Source organism: Hippoglossus stenolepis, chromosome 4 (genome assembly GCF_022539355.2).
Source record: "Hippoglossus stenolepis isolate QCI-W04-F060 chromosome 4, HSTE1.2, whole genome shotgun sequence".
Lineage (NCBI taxonomy): Eukaryota > Metazoa > Chordata > Actinopteri > Pleuronectiformes > Pleuronectidae > Hippoglossus > Hippoglossus stenolepis.
Genome location: NC_061486.1, coordinates 8,524,295 through 8,544,526, shown reverse-complemented (window position 1 = coordinate 8,544,526; position 20,232 = coordinate 8,524,295). Strand labels below are relative to the sequence as shown.

Below are 20,232 nucleotides of genomic sequence, written 5' to 3'. Positions count from 1 at the left end.
CGCGCGCAGTCTGTTAAAGTCAACTTCCCTAACTTGAAGGAAGAGGAGGAGGAGGGGACTAGTCTTCTTCTTCGTTCGGTTTATTGGTGGGTGGCAACCAACATCAAAGTGGATTATATATATATGCACTAATAATTTATATATTTATATCTATATATATATATATAGATATATATATAGATTATTTATCAATATAAACATTTATTTAAGTTAAAACAGCGGTATCTCTACACACACAAATGCTGATATGAACACTAAATATATAACTTCATACTTATTTTGTTCGATTTTTAAAGGAGACATAAACTTAAAGAGCTTTTGTTTGAACCTTATTCCAGCACAAATACAGCTGAGTGGAGATACAGAGTGCTGCTTAAAGCTGTTCACTGTTATCTCACCAGTGTATTTAATTGTTTATCATAATCTGAAATAGATGTTCACCCTAGATGACGTTAATACGAACACTAGATGTTCAGTTTCCTCACAAGCTTGTGAATCCGTTGAATGTGGTTTATTGGTTTTAGTGTAGATCAAGTTGCAAAAATAGTTTTTAGTCTGTTACTGTGAATAGTAAAGTGAGTAGGATATGAACTGATCTTCAAAAGGCATACCATTGAAAATTATTTTCTACATTTAGATGAAGATTAGTTAACTGTTTTTGTACATTGTTATATTGAGGGTTATAACGCTCTAATACACATACGTTTATTTCTGCGGTGATAACGAATGTATGTTTGTGAAACATTCCAAGTTTACGCTACGATCACAATTGAGACCATAGAAGTTAATTGCAAAGTCAGACATGACTGTGTTGTGATCGCCTCTGATTTTTATATATATTTGTTATGTTTATTATTCATGTTTTGGCAATATTTGGAAACTACACCGTGACTAAAAAGATTTATGGATGGGTTAAAATAAAGAAATCATCTTTTGTTTTTTGCCATCATCGTTACGACCGCATTCTTTTTTATTGGAGCAGGTTATGGATGCTTCTTCTTCTTCTTCTTCTTCTCCTTCTTTGTTCGGGTTATTGGTAGTTGGCAACAAGGTGCCTGAAACAGAAATCTGAAACACACAGTAGGTGGCGGTAGTGAGCCTTGCTGTTGGTTGCCACCCGCCAATAAACCGATCAAAGAAGAAGAAGACATTCACTTCTTTTCATAGTACATCTACCTAACCCTCTGTCTATGTCTTTGATCTCGGACGGTCACATTGATACAATGTACACTAATTGATTGATCTTCAAACAAACCGAATTGCGCGTCAGTTGTGTTTAAAAAATATTTCACAAACACGTTCGTTGTCCCCGCGGAGACGAACTTGTGTGTATCAGCAGCTCGTAACAGTTTGATAACAGCGGCTGTGGACGAACATTAACGTGGAGGAGACACAACTTTCACAGGCGGCTCGCGCGCTCCCGTGGACGGAGATGAGGTGCTGGCAGACGATCACTTTGAGGCACGACACCGGAAACTCTCTGAGCTGAGTGTGTGTGTGTGTTTCCTCTTGAAAACGACACGTCCTGGAACACAGTGTACACACTCACGGACTGGTGAACGTGTACTGGTAGTACTGGTGTCGTGTCGCGGGGAGACACTGTCAGAAGTACACAGTTTAATTCTACTTCGTCCTTCAAGCTGAATACCCAGCAGTGTTGGCTGGCTAGCTAGCTAGGCTAACAGGTGAGTGCTCGTTTTCCGGCCACCGTGTGAGTAGAAGCTGGTGTTTCTGCCCTCTTTGTTTACATTTCCGGGTTGTGTTCGTCCAGACTCACACGAGGGTCCTGCCCGGAGACACCATGTCCTATCAGCCGCTGGGGAAGACGCTGCTGAGGAACGTGATCCGTCACACGGACGCTCACAACAAGGTGAGATACATCCAACATGTGTGAGACAAGTGGTAACAACGGGAACTGGGAGGGAGACACTCAGCTGGTGGCAACATCCGTTTCCAGGGGTCTGATCATCAGGGGTCCTGCTTATTTTCAGTTTATTAGGTACATCTAACTCAAACTAAGCTAGCTGTGAATCCTGTCCCCTTGAGAGTTGTATGGAGAGGTGTTGATTCAACTCTGTGGTCATGTAGTTTGTGCTGATGCATGAGGGTGAGTGGTAGCTGAGTGTTGGCTGTGTGGAGGGAAACAAAATCACCCTGTTGATTCATTTTCCTTTTGCAGAAAATGTCAGACAATTGAGTGAAGGGTGCGTGACAATCTCCCAAAGCGTAAAGGAGTTATCTTCAGATTTAAACCCCCCCGACACTCAAAGCTATCTGGTTCTCTGTCCAGCCGGTGATACTGATGTTTGGCAGCTTTGAGCATGAACACAAACTAACTTGCAGATGTATTTTCCCTACTTACAAGTTGAATGTTCACTTTTAGAAGTGTTCTGATACCATTTTTTTCCTTCACGATACCTGGACCTCACATATTAGCCTAAAGCAAGTACTGACTGGATACCAGTGTATTCAAGAAGGAACTTGTATAAGGTATTTAACAGCTCTATGCTACCAACCCTCTATGGAAGTGGTGACTGCTGTCATTGTTGTACGGCCTGGCTCAGGTTAAACCCTGTGAAATACATAGAGAATGAGTGTTGTAGAACTGATTTTATTACCTAGTTTGACAGCCACTACTGAAGAAGAACATGATTAATTAAATCTGGGAATGCACAACACATTTTGGTGTGTGTCAGCCCTCGAAAACCGTAGTATTGCTGACATTTAAGCTCCGGCTAACACCAAACTATTAGAAATTACATTTTCTTCGCTGCTGTAAAAGCAGCGCTTGCCATCTGCAGTACAACTCAACTACTGAGTGATGGAGAAGTGATTTCAGTTTTATCTGGGTGAAACTTATACATTTTAAAGTCTTGGTATCCGAGCAGTAGATAGACTTGTGTACTCACCTCATACAGTTTTAGAGGCATTTCTGATCCTGGTATCAGATCATCTCTATTCACAACCTGTGTAAATATTGGAATCCTTTAAATACTTTTCCCTTTGGTGAGTTCAAATAAAGCAGTCAGTGTGTCAGAGTGTGTGTGTGTATGTGTGTGTGTGTGGGCAGCTTTTAATGTACTCCCTGACATCATCCCACGGCAGATCCAAGAGGAAACGGAGATGTGGAAAATGCGAGGCTGGGAGGTCCAAAGAACCGACCCCAAACAATCATCGGACACCGTGTGTGTGAGGTAGGAGCTGTGAATGTCCCAGTTTAATTTGAGCCACCTGCACACAAGTGACACCAAAGCTCATTTGGGAGCGTCTTTCATAACGTAGCTCTCACTCCAGGGAGCTGTTACCGTGTGATGGCTTGTTTATTTACTAACAGCGGTTGTATTTTTAGGGGCCAAATGCACTGTGACCGAGGGGCCGATCAACGAGGGGCAGATCAAACCGGGGACCTGAGGCGCAGCAGAGAGCGAGTCTCGGAACACGACGACAGAGAGGCTCGATACTGGACACGCAAACTGTACGAGTTTGAGGCCAAAGATCCTGACAGGTACAGTATATGATCTCATGCTCTTTTTTCAATGCTGTTGAAGTCATTCTGCACAACTTTCTGCAGCTAATTCATTTGTATCACAACACAGATGGGGACACAGTGGCTTCAAGGAGCTTTATCCTGAGGAGTTTAAAAGGGACAGGTAAGAAAGAATGCTGCATCGCACCCAAAAAGTCAAAGATTATAACTGAGCTACACAATGAAACTCTGATTTTAAAGGTGTGGTCCAGGGAACTAGCGTTGGGTGTCACAAAAGATAAATTAAAAAAAATGTGAGTAGATCCGACATTTCCCATAATGCAACTAGCCCAATTTGTAAATAATGTCCACATCTGACAAACAAATATGCACCAATCACATCATTTAACGACCATAGTTTGTATCATGAAACTGGTTTAATGTACGTTGGGGTCATAAACATGGGAATGGCTGCATGCAAATTCTATTCTTGCCTACGATTATTTTTCTTTCAATTCAATTTTTTTTTTATCTGATCAGATCTACAAAGAAGCCTGGAAGCCACAAAAGGAAAAAGTCCAAGTCTGACACAGAAGGAAGCTTATCGAGACACTCCAAGAAATCCTCTCGAAAGTCGAAAAAGAAAAAGAAGAAAAAAGACGAGGACGCGAGTCAAAAGAAAGCCAAGTGTTCGAGCAGCGGCGACAGCAGCGGCGACAGCAGCAGCAACAAAGACAAGCAGGGGAGGAAGAGGACCAAGAGTCGACACAAAGACAAGAAAAGTGCGAAAACCAGAGGGAGAGACGATGACAGCGGCTCAGGGGGCAGTGATGATGGAGAACGAAAGAGACGGACCCACAGTCGCAAAAAGCGAAAACAGGACTTCCACAAAGACTCCGAGTCGGGTCTGAATTTAAAAAAGAAAAGGAAAAACTGGAAAGCAGCAGGTGACGGGAGCTCAGATGATAGTTCGGCTGACTGAGATTCACAGAACGTGGACAGACACAGCTCAGGTAGTAATGAGCAGGAAAACGACTGCGGATTCTTCTGCTCGTCTTAACTGCACAGAGGGCTTTTCTCTGCAGGGCCGCTCTGTATTGTACTTTGTTAGACTTCAACCAACCTGTGCTGTCAGCCCTCTCCCAGGGTGTTCGCTGTAGCGATATCTCATCACCGCTGCAGTGGCTTGAAGCACATTACGACAGCACAGGCAGCGTGAGGAGAGATGGTGGGGTTTCCACCACCTGCCTGATGAAGAATGCTGCTGGCTGCAGGCTCATTGATTTATCACCATGTCTCCGCTCAGTCTGTCTCACGTGAAGAGCCTTTGTCCTGAAATGACCGTCGTTTTTTTATATAAAAAGTGAAAGAAGTACATTCGTGCAACGTTTCTCGCCAATAATGATAGAATATGTATTTTGTTTTATTCTTTTTTTTTCTTAAATTTTAATACTTTTATCAAGTGCATTATCCTGGTGAAAAATAAACATCAAATATGCTTTTTTTAAATTGTTTTGTTATTTTAAAACTGTGCAACACACAAACATCATATAGATTAGGGACTGTACAAAAATGATTGGTTTTGATCGACTTGATTTATTAGTAAAATCTGAATATCTTTTTAGCCGAATCTTAGTTTAATAAATTGATCAAACAACTTCCACTTGCTGTGAAGGTGCAGCCACATACAGAGGACAAACATGAATAACCTTAGGGCAGGACTTTCTTTTCCAGAGCGAAACATAAGGTTCAAACTTCTGTTATTCCATTTAAAGTAAAACCACACCAATGAATCAGTGTTGCCCTGGCCGTCATGTACCGTCATTATACTAAACATAGACGCTGTCGTTTATTTTGAGCTGATCCCACATCCACCGCTCTGCTGCCACTAGTTCTCATTCGAACACCAAATGTGTGTTCATTTAATACACGGAGCTGAAAATAGTCCCAGACTAATGCACAATTTCCTCCTGAATGAATAATGTTTTTCTACACTGCAGCAGAGTGGCGGAAGGAAATTGACTTCTTTAAAATAAATAAACCCATGTATTTGTTACCCTGCTTTAGAGACTTGTGCAGCGTGGGGTAAATTGTGCAAAGATAAGTTGACAGAAGTAAGAGATAAATCAACACAATGTTAACTTTGGATTAATGTTTTCATTGGATTAGTTGACAAAAACCCTTTCACACAAATTATTTGATGTGTTACCACGTGTCACAGGAAGGAAATTATCATTGGATTCCTGAACATATTATAGAGTAACTCTGGGAACCTGCTTCCACCGGCCGGTTTAGTTCTGTGTAATGTAATGAGATGGAAGTGTAAGTCCAGATAACAGAGTTAATAATTCACAATCTGAGATAGCATTAGGAAAAAAAAAATCTGATTTGATGTGCGGTGACTTGTTAATTAGCCAGGTTGTTTATGAAGAATTAAACGGAAGCCGCTCTGGATCAATGACGACAGAGTAGTTTAACAAGCTGCCACGCATGGTCAACAAATATATGTGGAAGCGCTCTATGACGGCTAAACTAGAAATTTAATGCCTGAGAAAAAGATTCCTATATTTCCATAAACAGCCCTGAACAAATGAACCTCATCGTCTGCGTCGCTGGTTTCTGGTTTCATCCCGTCGCACTTGGTAAATCATGTAATAAGCAGTAGCCCTGTCCCATCTGGGTTTTCTTTTTTGTTAGATAATCTGATGCTGAGTAAGTGCTGGTAAACTGTATTGAAAGTGTGTGTGTGTGTGTGTACTGGAAAAGCCTGAAACACTTTGCTAAGTCTGTGTCAATAGACTGAAGGTTTTTTTTCTAAGCAGCTGTGTGGGCCGAGTTGAGCTCGGCTCCAACTGCCCGAATCCTGGAAGAGGAAAAACAACTTGTCTAATCAGTGTTGATGGAAGTTTTTAAAAACAGATTCTCAAGATTAAACAGCATTCGGCAAAAGAGAAAATCCATGTTTTATGGCTGCGTCTCTAGTTAGGACAACTTATTCAGAAAATAACTATTAAGAAAAAAACTTATAAATAGGATTTGTGGCTCTGGGTGTTTGGATGTCAGTCTATCAGTTCATCATTATGCTACACTAATGGCATCACTGTGGTGCTGCTAATGTGGATAGAAACAAAAAATATGTTCAGACATTTGTAGAGAATGGATTTCCATTAACATTCATTCTCCCTCCCCCCTTTTGATAACTTTGGTCCTTTGTGTTTAGTGCTGATGAAATAAACTTATAAACATTACCTAGTAAATATTTTCTGCTCAACATCAGTAACAGCATTGGCCAGTTTGAGCATATTCACATTATCATTCTGCACATGTATGTTACGGCCTCATTAAACCACTATAGCATGGCTGCAGACCTAGGAGAACTAGGTGACTAATATGTGCAAACAATGTATGTATGGATATGTATGTGCGACTTCATGTTTTGCTAATATCTGTTACACCAGGCTCCTCAAACAGAGAGAATAACAGCAGTGTTAGGAAATAATCTGCTTCTACAATTTATCAAATTCGAACTTCCGAATTGTAACAAATCTAATTTTGTTCTTCAGTTTCAGCTCTCTCCACAGAAACTGTATAATGTCTCGATTAGATATTTGCCGATGAGAAAACAGATTCCAGAAATTAAGTAGTATTTTATATGTGAAGTATAACATAAATAAACCGTAGAAGAAAACTTGCCGGGTCAGCACACTGAGGAATGAGAGAAATTGATGATATTGTGAATCAGACTTTAAATTTTATACATATTAAAACCAGGTTCACGTTGAAGTTTTCAAACACACACGGTATAACTGCGAGTTAAACATATAATGGGATCTTTCGTGGAAATAACCCCAACATACACCTAGTCAAGGCACATTTTTTTTTGCAGTTACTCAGAACTGCTGATGAGACACAACAAACTTTGCTCCATCCCCAGTGTTCACTAGTTCGGCTGTCTGGGCCAATTCCGTAGCCTGGGTGATGTCTCAGCCTCCTCCTACCTAAGCAGATTTTGTGTTGAATAATGGTTACGGATAGGAGCAGGCAGAAGTACCTCTCCCGCTGTGAGAAATGGTCAGCAGCGCATTTCCAGAGCAGAAAGCATCAGCATTTAATTAGGAGATGGATGAAGGGACACAGCCGAGAGTTTACACCCTAAAGTGAAGTCTTCTCCCTGCTGGAAAAAAAGTAGAACAGATTTGGGCTGGAACCTGGTGAACGGGAGATGGTTGAAAAAAGAAAAAGAGCGATGACCCCGTTCTTCGACTCAATCCTCTCTGCCACTGAGGATGCAAATCGCAGAGTCGAGAGGATTGAAAAAGCGCCAGTGTGACTTATCTCTGTGAAGTCCACGCCGCTGTTCTTTGATCTCAGCCTGTTCTAAGTAGCTGTAATCAGGAGGAGAGGGCGGCTTCTAGAGCAGCAAACAAATATCCCTCCTCCAACCTGATTGTATCTGCTCCCACTGTCACGCTTATCAATCCTCTCCCACGTTTGGCATTTATATGCAGTGTAAATACAATTAAAATGGTTTATAACACACTATACTACAGTTGTGCGCAGATAATAGGACATATTAAGTGTTTAAAAATGGATTTGTCATGAAAACTCCTCTTATGAGGCATAATGCTGTCTGTTGTGTCCCCCTAGTGGTAAGCACCCGATGATACACCCTTGTAAAGAACAGCTGGCTGCATTTGAATTCAGCATCTCATCCTCCAGTTATCATGTCCCTGGTCGCTCCACGCCCCAGCTCTGCTCCGCGGCCACGGTGCGGCTTTCAGCGAGGCCTTATAAATAGTAACCGGGCAAATCAAATATTTATCATCTCAACCGGTGCGTCCCTTCCTGCAGTGGACACAAATACCGCTGGCCCTGAAGCACAAGAAGGAAACACCACTTATACAGTTAACCCACACAAAAAATTTAATACCCTTCGCGAGGGGATAAATGGTCCAAACTTTGACATACTAAATAGGGCGAGGTGTGATGACACAGGTTTTTAATGTAAAAACTTGCAGCCAACACCCAAATGCTTTGTAAAAAGTCATGTGACATATGACTTACTTACTTACATAGTTAGTACACATACACCAATGTTTTTAATATACTTATATATGTCTTTTTTGTTTGTTGTCTTTTTATCTAGACCAGCCAGATACAGTACCGATTAATATACAGTCACATCTGGAACAATACCTATTAAACATCATATAGTCCCACAGCCGGAGAGGAATCCATGGCAGCTTTCCAGGTCCGTCCTCTCTGCGCTAACGTTAGAAACTGGCATGTGTAAAATTCTCTTCTTCTTTTTTCATTATTATTATTATTATTATTGTATAGACTGGTGGTTGATACTTGTCCTTGTATCTCGTGTCTTCTGTGCAAAAGTTTTTTTTTTTGTTTGTCTTTTGAAAGAACCCAAAACATGATTGACATAACAGGATACCTGGCTGTTCACTTTACAGTTATGATGAGTTTTTTTTTCTTTTTCTGTTTTTAAACAATTAAACAGTTACATACATCCAAACGCAACACCCCCTTGGCATGTCACAGAAAAAGGAGAAAATTATAAATCCAAAGTAACGCGCCCACATTATCACGGTGGGAGGCAATGATAAGAGAGGAAAGGTTTATGACTACAGTGAGCAGCGTCCTCCATTCGTACATCTTTTAGAATAAGGCACTGCTGCATAAAGAAAGGACATGGCCGACAAACCTCTCTGGGAGTATGATGGGGAGGCAGGATGAGGGGAGACTGTTCTTCTCCAGCAACTCACAGAAAGTTTTCACGTGTAAGTAAATGTGCTTGTGTTTATCGTTCGCTGTGTGCAGGAAAAGAGTGCATCATATGGCATGTAGGTTTATATTTGTGTTTTTACACGTGTGTGGCCGAGCCGCGCTTCAGCTACACTGGTTTCCTCAGACTGTGCTCTCGAGCATCCACTCAGTGCTGCTGAACGTAACTCTCCGGTTGGCGAGCGGAGACGACTCCATGTCGAGCTGGTTGGTGGACTTGTGCCACCTCGTCCTCGCTCTGCGTGGGTAACTATGACTCTGAAATATGGAGTAATCCCCACCGTCAAAAGAGAACCTATGCCTAGTTCGTGCCAGCTCGTTGGGAAGCAAACCCATGTTAGCCAGGGCACTTTTCTTGTCCTTGAGCCTGGGAGCCTCCTTGGTGCCGGCGCTGGGACCAATGAGACACAGGGACATGGTGGAGCCTGTCAGGCTACTGTCTGTCTGCGTGTCCTCAGACGGGGGACCAGAGCGCTGTGCGTCCAGGCTGGTTCTTCTCTTCAGCTTGTCTACAGTCAGTGGAGGCAGCTCCACCTCCAGGATGGCAGTAGTGGCGGCTGGATCCTCCTTCTTCTCATTGTCCACCCTCAGCACCAGCGCCATGCACTCTTTGTGCACCTGGGCCTCACGCTGGCCCTCATCAGACGGCTGCTTGGAGACGGAGCGCTGGAGCCGCTGCTGGCTGCCATTGGTCTGGGAGTGCATGCTGGAGCTGACCTTGGTCTTGCTGTCCTCCGGGCTGCTGTAGGCCTTGTAACGGATCATCAGGATGATGATGAACACCAGCACTGAAGCAACAATTATACCACCGATAATGATGATCATGGTGCCTCCGAGGAACTGGCTGTGCATGAAGCGGCACTGGCTGACCTCACTGGCTGTGTGGAACTGCACGCAGCCAACCACACGTGTGGCTGTTAATGATGTGATGCCGTCGTCATAAACCGCCAGCACACAAAGGTCATACTCCCGTCCGGCGGCCAGATCGTTGATTAAGAAGTTCTTGTTGGTGGATGGGATCATTCTGCAGAGGAAAGAAACATAGAGCGGTGGTGAAGACACAGAGGATTAATCATCGCTATTACAACGCCCACATAGCCTGATTTGCATAAGGTGTATTAAATCACACAAAGGTGTCCGTTCCACACAACAGAAAGACAACAGGGCCATTGCAGCCCTGGCATTAAATATCACTCATTCCGGGAGACAAGCATAAAAAGCACCACGCTCCATTAAAGCTGACTTATGAGGGAGTATGTTACATTATAAAATAGCGACGAGAAGTGGCTCTATTGGGCTTGTGTATAAAATGACAGTGAAAGGTAAACGTCAAGGTGATAAACAAGGCAGAAGTGTCTAAAGAATATGCCACAGCAGCTGGCAGCTGCAGGACAAGTGATGCATGACGTGAAGGCAGACTGGATGTGTGAATACCTAAGGTCACATTTTGTCGGCAAGCGCGAGATTACGCGACTCTAAATAGGAAGGAGAGAGGCATTGTCTTCAGGTCAACACTGGCGTTAATATAATTAGAAGCTTGTTCCTTTTCCCTAAAGGGAGACTTTGATGGTTATCATTTGTAGGTAATAATGTACCACCTAAAGACAAAACAACACTCAGCTCCGTGCCTAAACTGGATGAGAAAATTATACAGGAGAGCAACTCATTATATCTAATAAAACATAAAAAAAAAAGGAAGTGAGTCGACCACTATAATTAACTCGCTTCACAAATACATAAATCCTCAAACACTAGATTCGCTTTAAGTGCGTCACATACTGCTTAAGAAACACACTTAATTAATTATTATATTTAAGACATAATCTAATACATTTTGCCAAAAGTCGTTTTAAAAACAGGGTGCTAATTATAAAGTATGACTCAGCTTTTCATTGTAACTAAGCGTGATTCAGTCTTTCATTTTCTCAATGGACACACGTTGTATATTTCACATGGCATCTCAACTAATATGGTATATTGCAACTTACTACAACAAACTTATTTATATATACCTTGTTGCAACCAACCATCGGTACAGTCAGTACATTTTTCATTTTATACTCTACTCACAAAACATGTGAAAAGCATCTAATATATATATACATATATATACTACCCATAAGTAGCAGAAAATAGCCCCACCTTGACTCCAACTTTAAAACATTTACACGTAAATACAGAGTACGAATGATCCAGTGCTTATCTAACACTGTCAGGAGCCATGCTGCAAACCAAGAACTTCTAAATTTGACATTTTAATAACATTTAGTTGCTGATATTAAAACCATGATGGAAACTGTTTAAGTACATTTATTCAAGCACTGTAGTAAAGCACAGTTTTGTTTTCCTGTTTTCTGAAACTTGTGATTCACTACATTTCAGAGGGAAACTAGAAGGGCACTTCAGAGAGCGCACACCTCCACCAAGGCTAACGCCCTATGTCGGATCCGATCGTTCTTCCATGGGTCATGCACCACTCGTCCACAAAAATGACATGGAAATCGTTTCTGAGTGATGCTGCTAAATAACAAACAGAAGCCTTGGCGGAGGCAATAATCCACGAGCTCTGATAGCTGTGGTTTCTAGTTATGTTACATGAAAAACACATGATAATGCAGTTACAAATCAAACCAGTGCTACTTTCAGCTATACTTGCAATGTTGTGTTGTCCCTCATCACATTTCAGAAACAGTATCTTTAGGTTGTTATCAGCATCAAATATGGTTTCATTTTCATTTATATTTCAATGCACAAAGAGATAAAAGTTGCCCAATATTATAATTTTTTAAATAATACCCAGATTAGAGTAGTAAAACTGTATTTGCTCTTCCTTCCTCTCCCAATTATCTTCTCACCACCCATCACATTTATCTTGTGACCCTTTAAAAAGAGAACGACCGCTAGTTTGAAAACCGCTGAGCTAATGGACTCATTATAATGCTAATAGTACTTTTATTAAAGTAAAAAAAAAGTGTAAATGCAGGTACTTATCACAAGTTTTTATTATAGCTTGGTCCTGCTCCTTTTACTTGCTGTTAGTCAGTGATCTGAATACTACCACTGGAGCCAGGCCCATCATTAGACAACCACATCTAATCACACTCTGTGTTGAAACCAATTAATGCAGACACTTGCTAATGATATAAATAGAAACACGCAGTGAAATAGTTGTCCTGGTGTTATTGTTTATTGTCATATCATGTTTTAATGATGCTGACACGACCCTTTAGTCCTAATGTTTGGCTCCAGTATTTATTCACACAATACACTTAAATAGCTGAGTGAAACTTGTTTACTACTATCTGTAAATATCTTGATTAAACTGTATATTCTGTGTATACATCAATAAATTCAGTTGTATTTCAATATATGGAAAAATATTCTTTACTGTACACTGTGGGGGGTTCTACTTATTTTTGGACATACTTAATCATTTTGCATCTTTGGGATCCGTCAGTCTGTCTTAATGGAGCCTCGTGTCACTCAGCAGATGGTAGCTCCAGATGTCTCACCTTTCCTCGTGTCCCTATTTTACCACCCTCCTCTCCCTCCCTCCACCCACCCACTCCTCCATGGCTTACCTGTACACCAAAGTATCATCTGCCGAGCTGTTGTACTGAATCTGGTACATCCTGATGCCGGGGATGTGGCGCTCAGAAGGCCAGCGGATTACAGCGGAGGAGGAGGTCAGCTCGGCGACCATCACCCTCCTGTCCTGCTTGTCGTAGCCCTTGGTGTCGTTGCCAGATTTGGAGGAGGTGGTGATGTCTGAGAGGCCGGGGTCCTCGCGCATGTGGCCCGTGTTGTTCACAAACAAGGGTAAGGGGATCATGTTGATCTCAACAGCAGCTGTGGCGATGCCCGCAGCATTGGACGCCACACAATTAAATGCTCCACTGTCCTTCAGCGTAGTGATGAGAATATCAAGGGTGCCATTATCATACAGGATGGTACGGGAATTATTATGCACCAGCTTGCCGTCCGGTGACCGCCAGTGAATATCTGGGTCTGGATCACCCACGGCTTTACATTTCAGCGTCACACCCTGCCCCTCCATCACATAGGGCTTGGTGCTGAGATGTTTGGTGATCAGCGGGGGCTCACAGATAAACTCCTCCTCTTGGATGGACCAGAAGTATTTGTCCATGAGGTGATCCGGTGAGGCACAGGTCTCCAGATCGTCCTCTCTCGTCAGCCTGCGGAGCCACAGCAGCTCACAGTTACAGTGGAGAGGGTTCCCACCGAAGCTCACAGCCAGGGCGGACGAGCTGGTGCTCTTGGCGTCGGACAGTACCTGCGCGTGCTGGAACAAGCTGTCTGGTGGCAGCTTCTGCAGCCTGTTTGAGGTCATGTCCAGGCGGACCAGCTTGGTGAGCAGGGTAAAAGTCCCCGCTCCAATGTGATCAATCAGGTTGTGGTCCAGTGTGAGCGTGTTAATGTTGGTCATTCTGGCTATGGCTTCCCAGGGAAGGGTGCGCAGGTTGTTGTTGGAAAGATCCAAGTCCTCTACGGTCGCAACAAACTCGTCGAAGGCAGTGGGGGCCACTTGGTGGATCTGGTTGTTTCCGAGGATGAGGTGCCTCAGGTTGATGAGGCCCTTGAAGTGGTCGCTCTTTATCGCACTGAGGCGGTTCCCATCCATGTGGAGCGCCCGCAGGGATCGCAGGCCCAGAAAGGCGTGGGGGGTGATCTGGCTGATGGTGTTGCGCGACAGGGTGAGGTGGACCAAACTAGTCATGTTGAAGAAGTCTTTCCTGCGGATGACGGTGATGAAGTTGTCCGTGAGCCGCAGCTCGACGGTCTTGCGGTCGATGGTGGGGGGCACAAACAGCAGGCCGGTCTTAGCACAGAGCAGAGTCAGAGTAGGGGAGAGGTGCTGGCAGATGCAGCGGCCGGGGCAGCTGTAACCCTTCGACAGAGCTGCACACAGCAGCACGCACAGAAGCAGCCGCTCCATCGTTGATCGGTGTCCAGGTCCTGTGCGTGAGACAGACAGAGAGACACTGAGTCAAAAAAAACCCGGAGAGCTTTGAATTAATAAATAGCATCATGGCCTTTATGAGAGCCTGCTGCAAAAACCACGAGTCTGACCAAGATTGCTGAGGCTGCCAGCAAGGTATCAATCACAAAATGAAATGGAGCTTTTCTGAAATAATGGCACCTGGGATGATGAAAGGCTGCGCCAACACCGTCAGGAGCTCATGTCTCTGTAGCCTTTTAATGGGAATAACAGAACATTTTTTTGTGCCACCAGGCTGCATCACTACTGAACCATATAATTTCGTGAATGATAACACAACAGTTTTCCCATATTAGGTTTCCATGCAACGCGTGTGCATTTCCATCACATTACAAGACCTGTGTGTTTTCCCTGCTCTGAGTTCCCACATCAGGGCAGAGGATTAAGAAAAGGGCACTTGTCAGCAGCGGTCAAGGATTTTTATGACCTTTTCATTCTCTCTGTTCACCCGATGCTTCTGAGACGTACTGCAAAATTAGACAGAAACCTGTCATGTAAATCACAGCAATAAAAAGTAAAGGTGAAAACACCGGAGATGGGGCTTGTTTTTGCCAGCCCATCCGATGGAGGCATTATTGGATGATTCTGGGGTTTGGAGGATGTTCTGATGCTCTGATTCCCCTTTAGACGTATTGATTTCAGTCTAGAGGAGAACACGCCTGTGGTGACAGGAGTAAAAAGTGATCCTTGGCTGTAATAACCATCAAAGACCCCAGTGGAGCAGCAGCAGTGATGTGCTGATGCTCTCCTTGGCATTCATCTTCATTGGTAACGCCTTGAGCTTCACTGTTGATGAGAGTACCTGTTAACGCTGACAAATTAAAGAGATGACAGCTGACTTCTCTTCTCTAGGTTTAGACAAGGGCATACGGGTAGAGCTGCAGCCTATCACCTCATCCAATCCCACAGGGCGACAGTTCTCATACCCGCCAGATCCAATGTTTCAATCAACAGCAATGTCTGTTTTTCCAGAGGTCACCCGAAATGATTTCAAATGCACTCGAGAAAAGCTGGCCGTGGATTTCAAACACAAATAGATAATAGTCGTCTGTTTTTCAGCAATTCGGATGCACCGTCCAATTTGTCATGACTAATATGAGCCTTTCAATCTATGTTCCACCACACTGGGGGGGGTGCTGACATCCTTAATGACACCGACTCCGTCCCCCATGGTGCCCAATGGAAAAGCATCTAATGCTCAGAGTACCAATATCCCCTTAATGAAACTCTATTTAATTTACAGAATATTTCCAATGTCACGTGTCCAATTTCATAGAAAAGTGTAAACCAAGCTCTCCTCCTCCCTCCTCAGACTTGAACGTATATTTGTACGCTGTGCACAGAGACTGTTTTCACACTTCTTAAACCTAATACACTTGGCCTGATGCTGTTGTTATGCATGTTCAAGATAGTGAGAAATGGTCAGTGCACTGCTGTCGTTTTACAACCCGTGTTGCATTCGCCAGCCAGCAAAGGAAATTCTCAGTGGTTTATTTCCTCTTTTTCACTCGTTCTCTCCACACACACACACACACACACACACACACACACACACACACACACACACACACACACACACACACACACACACACACACACACACACACACACACACAGGCCACTGTCTGACAGACCACAGGGCCCCTCGTTAGCGATAGATGCTGCTGTCCAATCAGGGCGCTCATTAAAAATCTCGGGATTGTATGATGTCATTTTCTGAAGGAAGTAGAACAGCTTGAAACACGAGTTCAAACCAGTGGGATAGTTTGTCAGAGATTTAATCGACAGTGACAGAATTACTTCCACTTTATTCTACATTTCCCACGACCATTCGCAAATTTCAACCTTTGCTGGGTTTGTGTTTTCATTCCCCTCCCTCTTTGTTGTGACTCGGCAGGCTCGGCTTTAACCTCCGTTTCTGAGGCAGAACCACCTTAACTGTTTGAAATCAGAAAAAATAAATAAAGGACTTGTGCCGTGCAATTTATTCAACAAAGAACATACAAACAAGATAAAGATACAACACGCACACATAGTTATTGTCTGTGTTCAGTCATTTATAGTGAGGTTAAACCATTTACTCGTACAAAGACACACACTAGGTGGTACACCGAGTGAGGAAATTTCCAAACCCCCAGAGAGAGTTAATTTATTTATTTAACAACACTCCTTTAATGTTGGCAGCACAGCGTGCTTAATCCTCCAAATTTCCTTTATTAAGAAAGTAAAAATTACAACAGGGTTTCTGCAGTGTTCAACGAGTTAAAGTTAAGATTCTCTTTATTATTCCACTCTGAATGTAACTTAAAGATCCAGTGTGTATAGATTTAGGTGAAAGGAATCTATTGGCAGAAATGGAATATAAAATAATCCTCATGATGTTTTCACAAGTGTATGATCACCCGATTGTACAAATTGTATATATTAATTGCCCTAGAATAAACCCTTTATATAAAAATGGGGGTCCTCTCTACGGAGGCCGCCATGTTTTTTACAGTAGTCCAAACTGGAAAAACTTAGACCTTTTGAGTTTTTATGGCAACTGAAGGCTACCACAGGTTCTCTTTCATGTTTGGAAGAGGAGGGTGAGGTGAGGTGAGGGGTTCAGCTGCAACATGCAACTTCACCACTAGATGTCACTAAATTCTACATACTGAACCTTTAATACCTGTTTCACAATCATTGTGGCCAAAGTAGAAATGGATAAAGAGTAAACCAGCAGCTATGATGGCCTTGAATCTGGACAAGACAATAGATTGATACAATAACCAAATAAAACAGTTCATTATTTTAATATCTTCAATTATTTACTGATTATTCCATGAAAACAAGGTTTATAAGCAACTTGTTTCATCGTCAGTTCATCATTTCCAAAAATCTTTTAGCCAAAAATGTCTTTTGGATTTTAGCTACAAAATAGAAAGATAATTCTTTGTAGGGTATTTTGTTTTAAAGTAACTTAAGTCAAAGTTGTATTTAAGGCTGAGCACAGTGTGTTGCACTGCAGGTCATGCTTCCTCAAAAATAGGTTCCTTTGGATCTACTATACAGGAGAATAGGTGAATTTTAACAGTGCCAAGATCTTTGGTTCAGATTTGATCTAATTTCTTTACCCGACCTTGTTAAATTACAACACAATACTGACCTTGCTGGGTTGTTTTATTAGTATTCACAAAGTGACTATGCCACACAGCTCATGGTTTCTCAAGAGGGCCATCTGTGCCAGAGCATGTCCAGGCCACACCATCGAGAAAACTTTATTGATCTTTCAGCATCTCAGGGAGTGAAGGGGGAAACTTTGTTGCCACGGCAACTCTGGTGTAGAATATGGGCCTTTGAATTTCATTAAGATGATGTCGAGCTGCCTTCAAAGCGGAGCGTCAACCTTAATGGGCTGCTGAGGAGGCAAGGAGGGACGTGAACGGATGTCTGAATGGGCAAGTAAATTAAAAAGAAAAGGGCAGCTCCACCTCACATTTCTATTTCGGTTTTATTGCTTAGTATTAGTGCCGGCTGCCAAATCGATACGTAGACAACAGGAGAGGGAGCACAAGGGGAACCGGAGTCAAGGTTTGTTTTTGCGCCCAGTGATGCAGGAGCACAAAGGCCAACCAAAGAGGGATTATATAGACACCTGCATTTCTAATTAAGAAAAGCTTCTATTTACATTGTGTTGTATTTAGAAAGAAAAATAGTTACAGCAAAATCACACATTTGCATACACCCAAGATATACAGTGATACCCATGACACATACTGTGCCAGCCTAACAGTATATATATTATCTTTTAGAGGACATAAGAGAATGTACTCTCCATATTTACATGGAAGCGTAATTCTGCAGTACAAGGCATGTGCAGTACACTTGGGAACATTACCCAGCCGCCCACACACAAACACAGAAAGCTATACATCTCAGCAACATACAAACAAACAAAGAAAAAGGAGAATAAATTTGCCCTTCACGTGTCTTGGCTGAGACGTACTGTGTTTTTATACCTGTGTTCTTACACATAACGGTGATGTTCTTATTGGTTCACATGCTCACAATAAGGCTCTGTTCAAATAGTACACGGCAGCAGGTGCTTGTGCAAATCCTTAAACAATCAGATGCTCACTTAAACACGAACTTAGAGAGAGCCCTGAATAATGCAGCGTGATTCAAATGAAAACTGATAGACGCTCATCCCCGATCTGAATGTGCAACACCTTTCTGCCGCGGCACTCCCAACACACAGGATCCAGTTTACATATTAAACAGGGCGAGCAGCTGTGGGGACGATAACGCATCTCCACAACTTCAGAGAAGGTACATTTTCCTTTTAACAGCTAAATGAAAAAACGTTTTGCTTTTCCCCCCTCACCTGCTCAGTTACACCCAGATACTGCGGTGCAAGTGCGGCATTAACAACCTTGGACATTTTTAATTAGGGCACCCGTGGATTCTCCAGGATATTCTCATGATTAAATAACCGGAGAGAAGTAATGTTTTTTACAAAGTGAACAACTGAAGACAACTCAGGATATCTCATAAATCACAGAGATGTCAAACGAGGAGAGCAACACATCAGAGTTTCACCAAAAATTTATAAATAAATCAATACACAGCTCAAACAATGTCTCCTTAATTATTGTCCTCTCTCAGAATAATGTGTATGTGTCTTAACTAGCATCATTAAACTGTAGAGGAATGAGCCATTACCTGCAGCTTATTCACTCCGAATGAAAAATGGCTTCACTTGATGTAATGTTTGGACAATAATGTGGTGACAATAGCTTCTTGTTACAAGGACAGCGTGACTCAGAAGAGTCTGTGCTTTTTTTCTGATTAGAGCCACCACTGGCCTTGTGTGAGATTATACTAGAGGTGAAACTATGAGTCAATCAGTAGAAAATGTATCAACCTGATAGATTCACTGATACTTTATAATTCCAGCTTCGCAGCCGTGAGCCGTGCAACCCTTTGACAAACTATCCTTGAAATATTTTAGACGTGAAAATGTCGCTCAGATTTTATGCACTTGCCCTGAACATTATTCACAATGTTCTGACTTTTTATTGCGAAAATGCCTCAAATTCACTAGTTTCACCTTCTCAAATCAGAAAATTTGCAAAGCGGTTTCTTACTCAGTTAATTATTTCTGTATTTTTTGGTGAAACGCAATGACAGGAATGGGAGGGTGGGAATAACAAAGGTCTACTGCTAGAAATCGAAATTGAAATGACAGACAAAAAGAGAAACATGACAGTTTCAGCAGCTAAATGTGTTTTCTGGTTTTCTTTGTTTTACACAGTTAAATTAAATTCTGGGAAATAATGAAAATGTTCTACTGTTTAATAATATTTTGAAGCAATCTAGCGATTTTGGGAAAATAATGAAAATAATGCTTAGTGGAAGCCCATGATCACAATTACAGGAGTTGAGGCTCATGCATATTTTGAATGTGACATTGAAAATAGTTTGTAGCAAAATACAAACAATATAAACAAAAACATCTGCCCAGGGCAGGTGTGCTGTAGGAATATTTTCTGGACATGACATTGTCAAGGAAGCCGTAAAATGCCAATTAGACGGTGCCGGAGATGAACTGCGAGCTGCCCTTGTGTGACTCTTGTCAAGATGCAGGCATAATTATTGACAGGCACAGTTCATCGGAGTCAGCTCAGTCTCCACCAGCGGACGCCTATACGGAGGCTCCGCAGCCCTGGGGGATCTCTGGTTGCATATCATCAAGAGGGGTGGGGGGTATCGTCGTAAACAGGGGGAGCATTTGCATATTATAATTATGTCTGCATGCAAAGACTGTCTTCTCAATTACATCCCATTTAAAACTTTCAATGAAGAAGAAATGAGAAGCACAAACTATTACAGCTCCATAAACTTTAATTGTAAGAGTCTAAACAAGACTGAGAGCGTTAGGATTACACTGGCACTGTGTTAGTACAGTCGT

The 20,232-nt window shown here is 42.4% G+C and overlaps 2 protein-coding genes across 4 annotated transcripts in view; one reads left to right on the top strand and one right to left on the bottom strand.

The window, feature by feature from the left end:
• The first annotated feature begins 1,127 nt into the window (after positions 1-1,127).
• On the top strand, positions 1,128-4,975 carry nkapd1 (NKAP domain containing 1). Its single transcript, XM_035155316.2, has 6 exons — positions 1,128-1,685; positions 1,772-1,870; positions 3,106-3,194; positions 3,350-3,505; positions 3,597-3,650; positions 4,007-4,975. Exons 2-6 carry the CDS (start codon positions 1,802-1,804, stop codon positions 4,446-4,448), a joined length of 810 nt encoding a protein of 269 aa, XP_035011207.1. The 5' UTR covers positions 1,128-1,685; positions 1,772-1,801; the 3' UTR covers positions 4,449-4,975.
• A 3,391-nt stretch (positions 4,976-8,366) lies between these two features.
• Positions 8,367-20,232, bottom strand: part of lrfn1 (leucine rich repeat and fibronectin type III domain containing 1) — a 112,455-nt gene continuing 100,589 nt past the window's right edge. For all 3 annotated transcript variants that reach the window (XM_035155421.2, XM_047339707.1, XM_035155422.2), the window contains 2 exons: positions 12,844-14,239; positions 8,367-10,286 (listed from right to left, as the gene is read on the bottom strand). In XM_035155421.2, the coding sequence (XP_035011312.1) occupies positions 9,386-10,286; positions 12,844-14,219 (2,277 nt within the window). In that variant the 5' untranslated portion in view covers positions 14,220-14,239 and the 3' untranslated portion in view covers positions 8,367-9,385. The remainder of the gene's footprint in view (positions 10,287-12,843; positions 14,240-20,232) is intronic.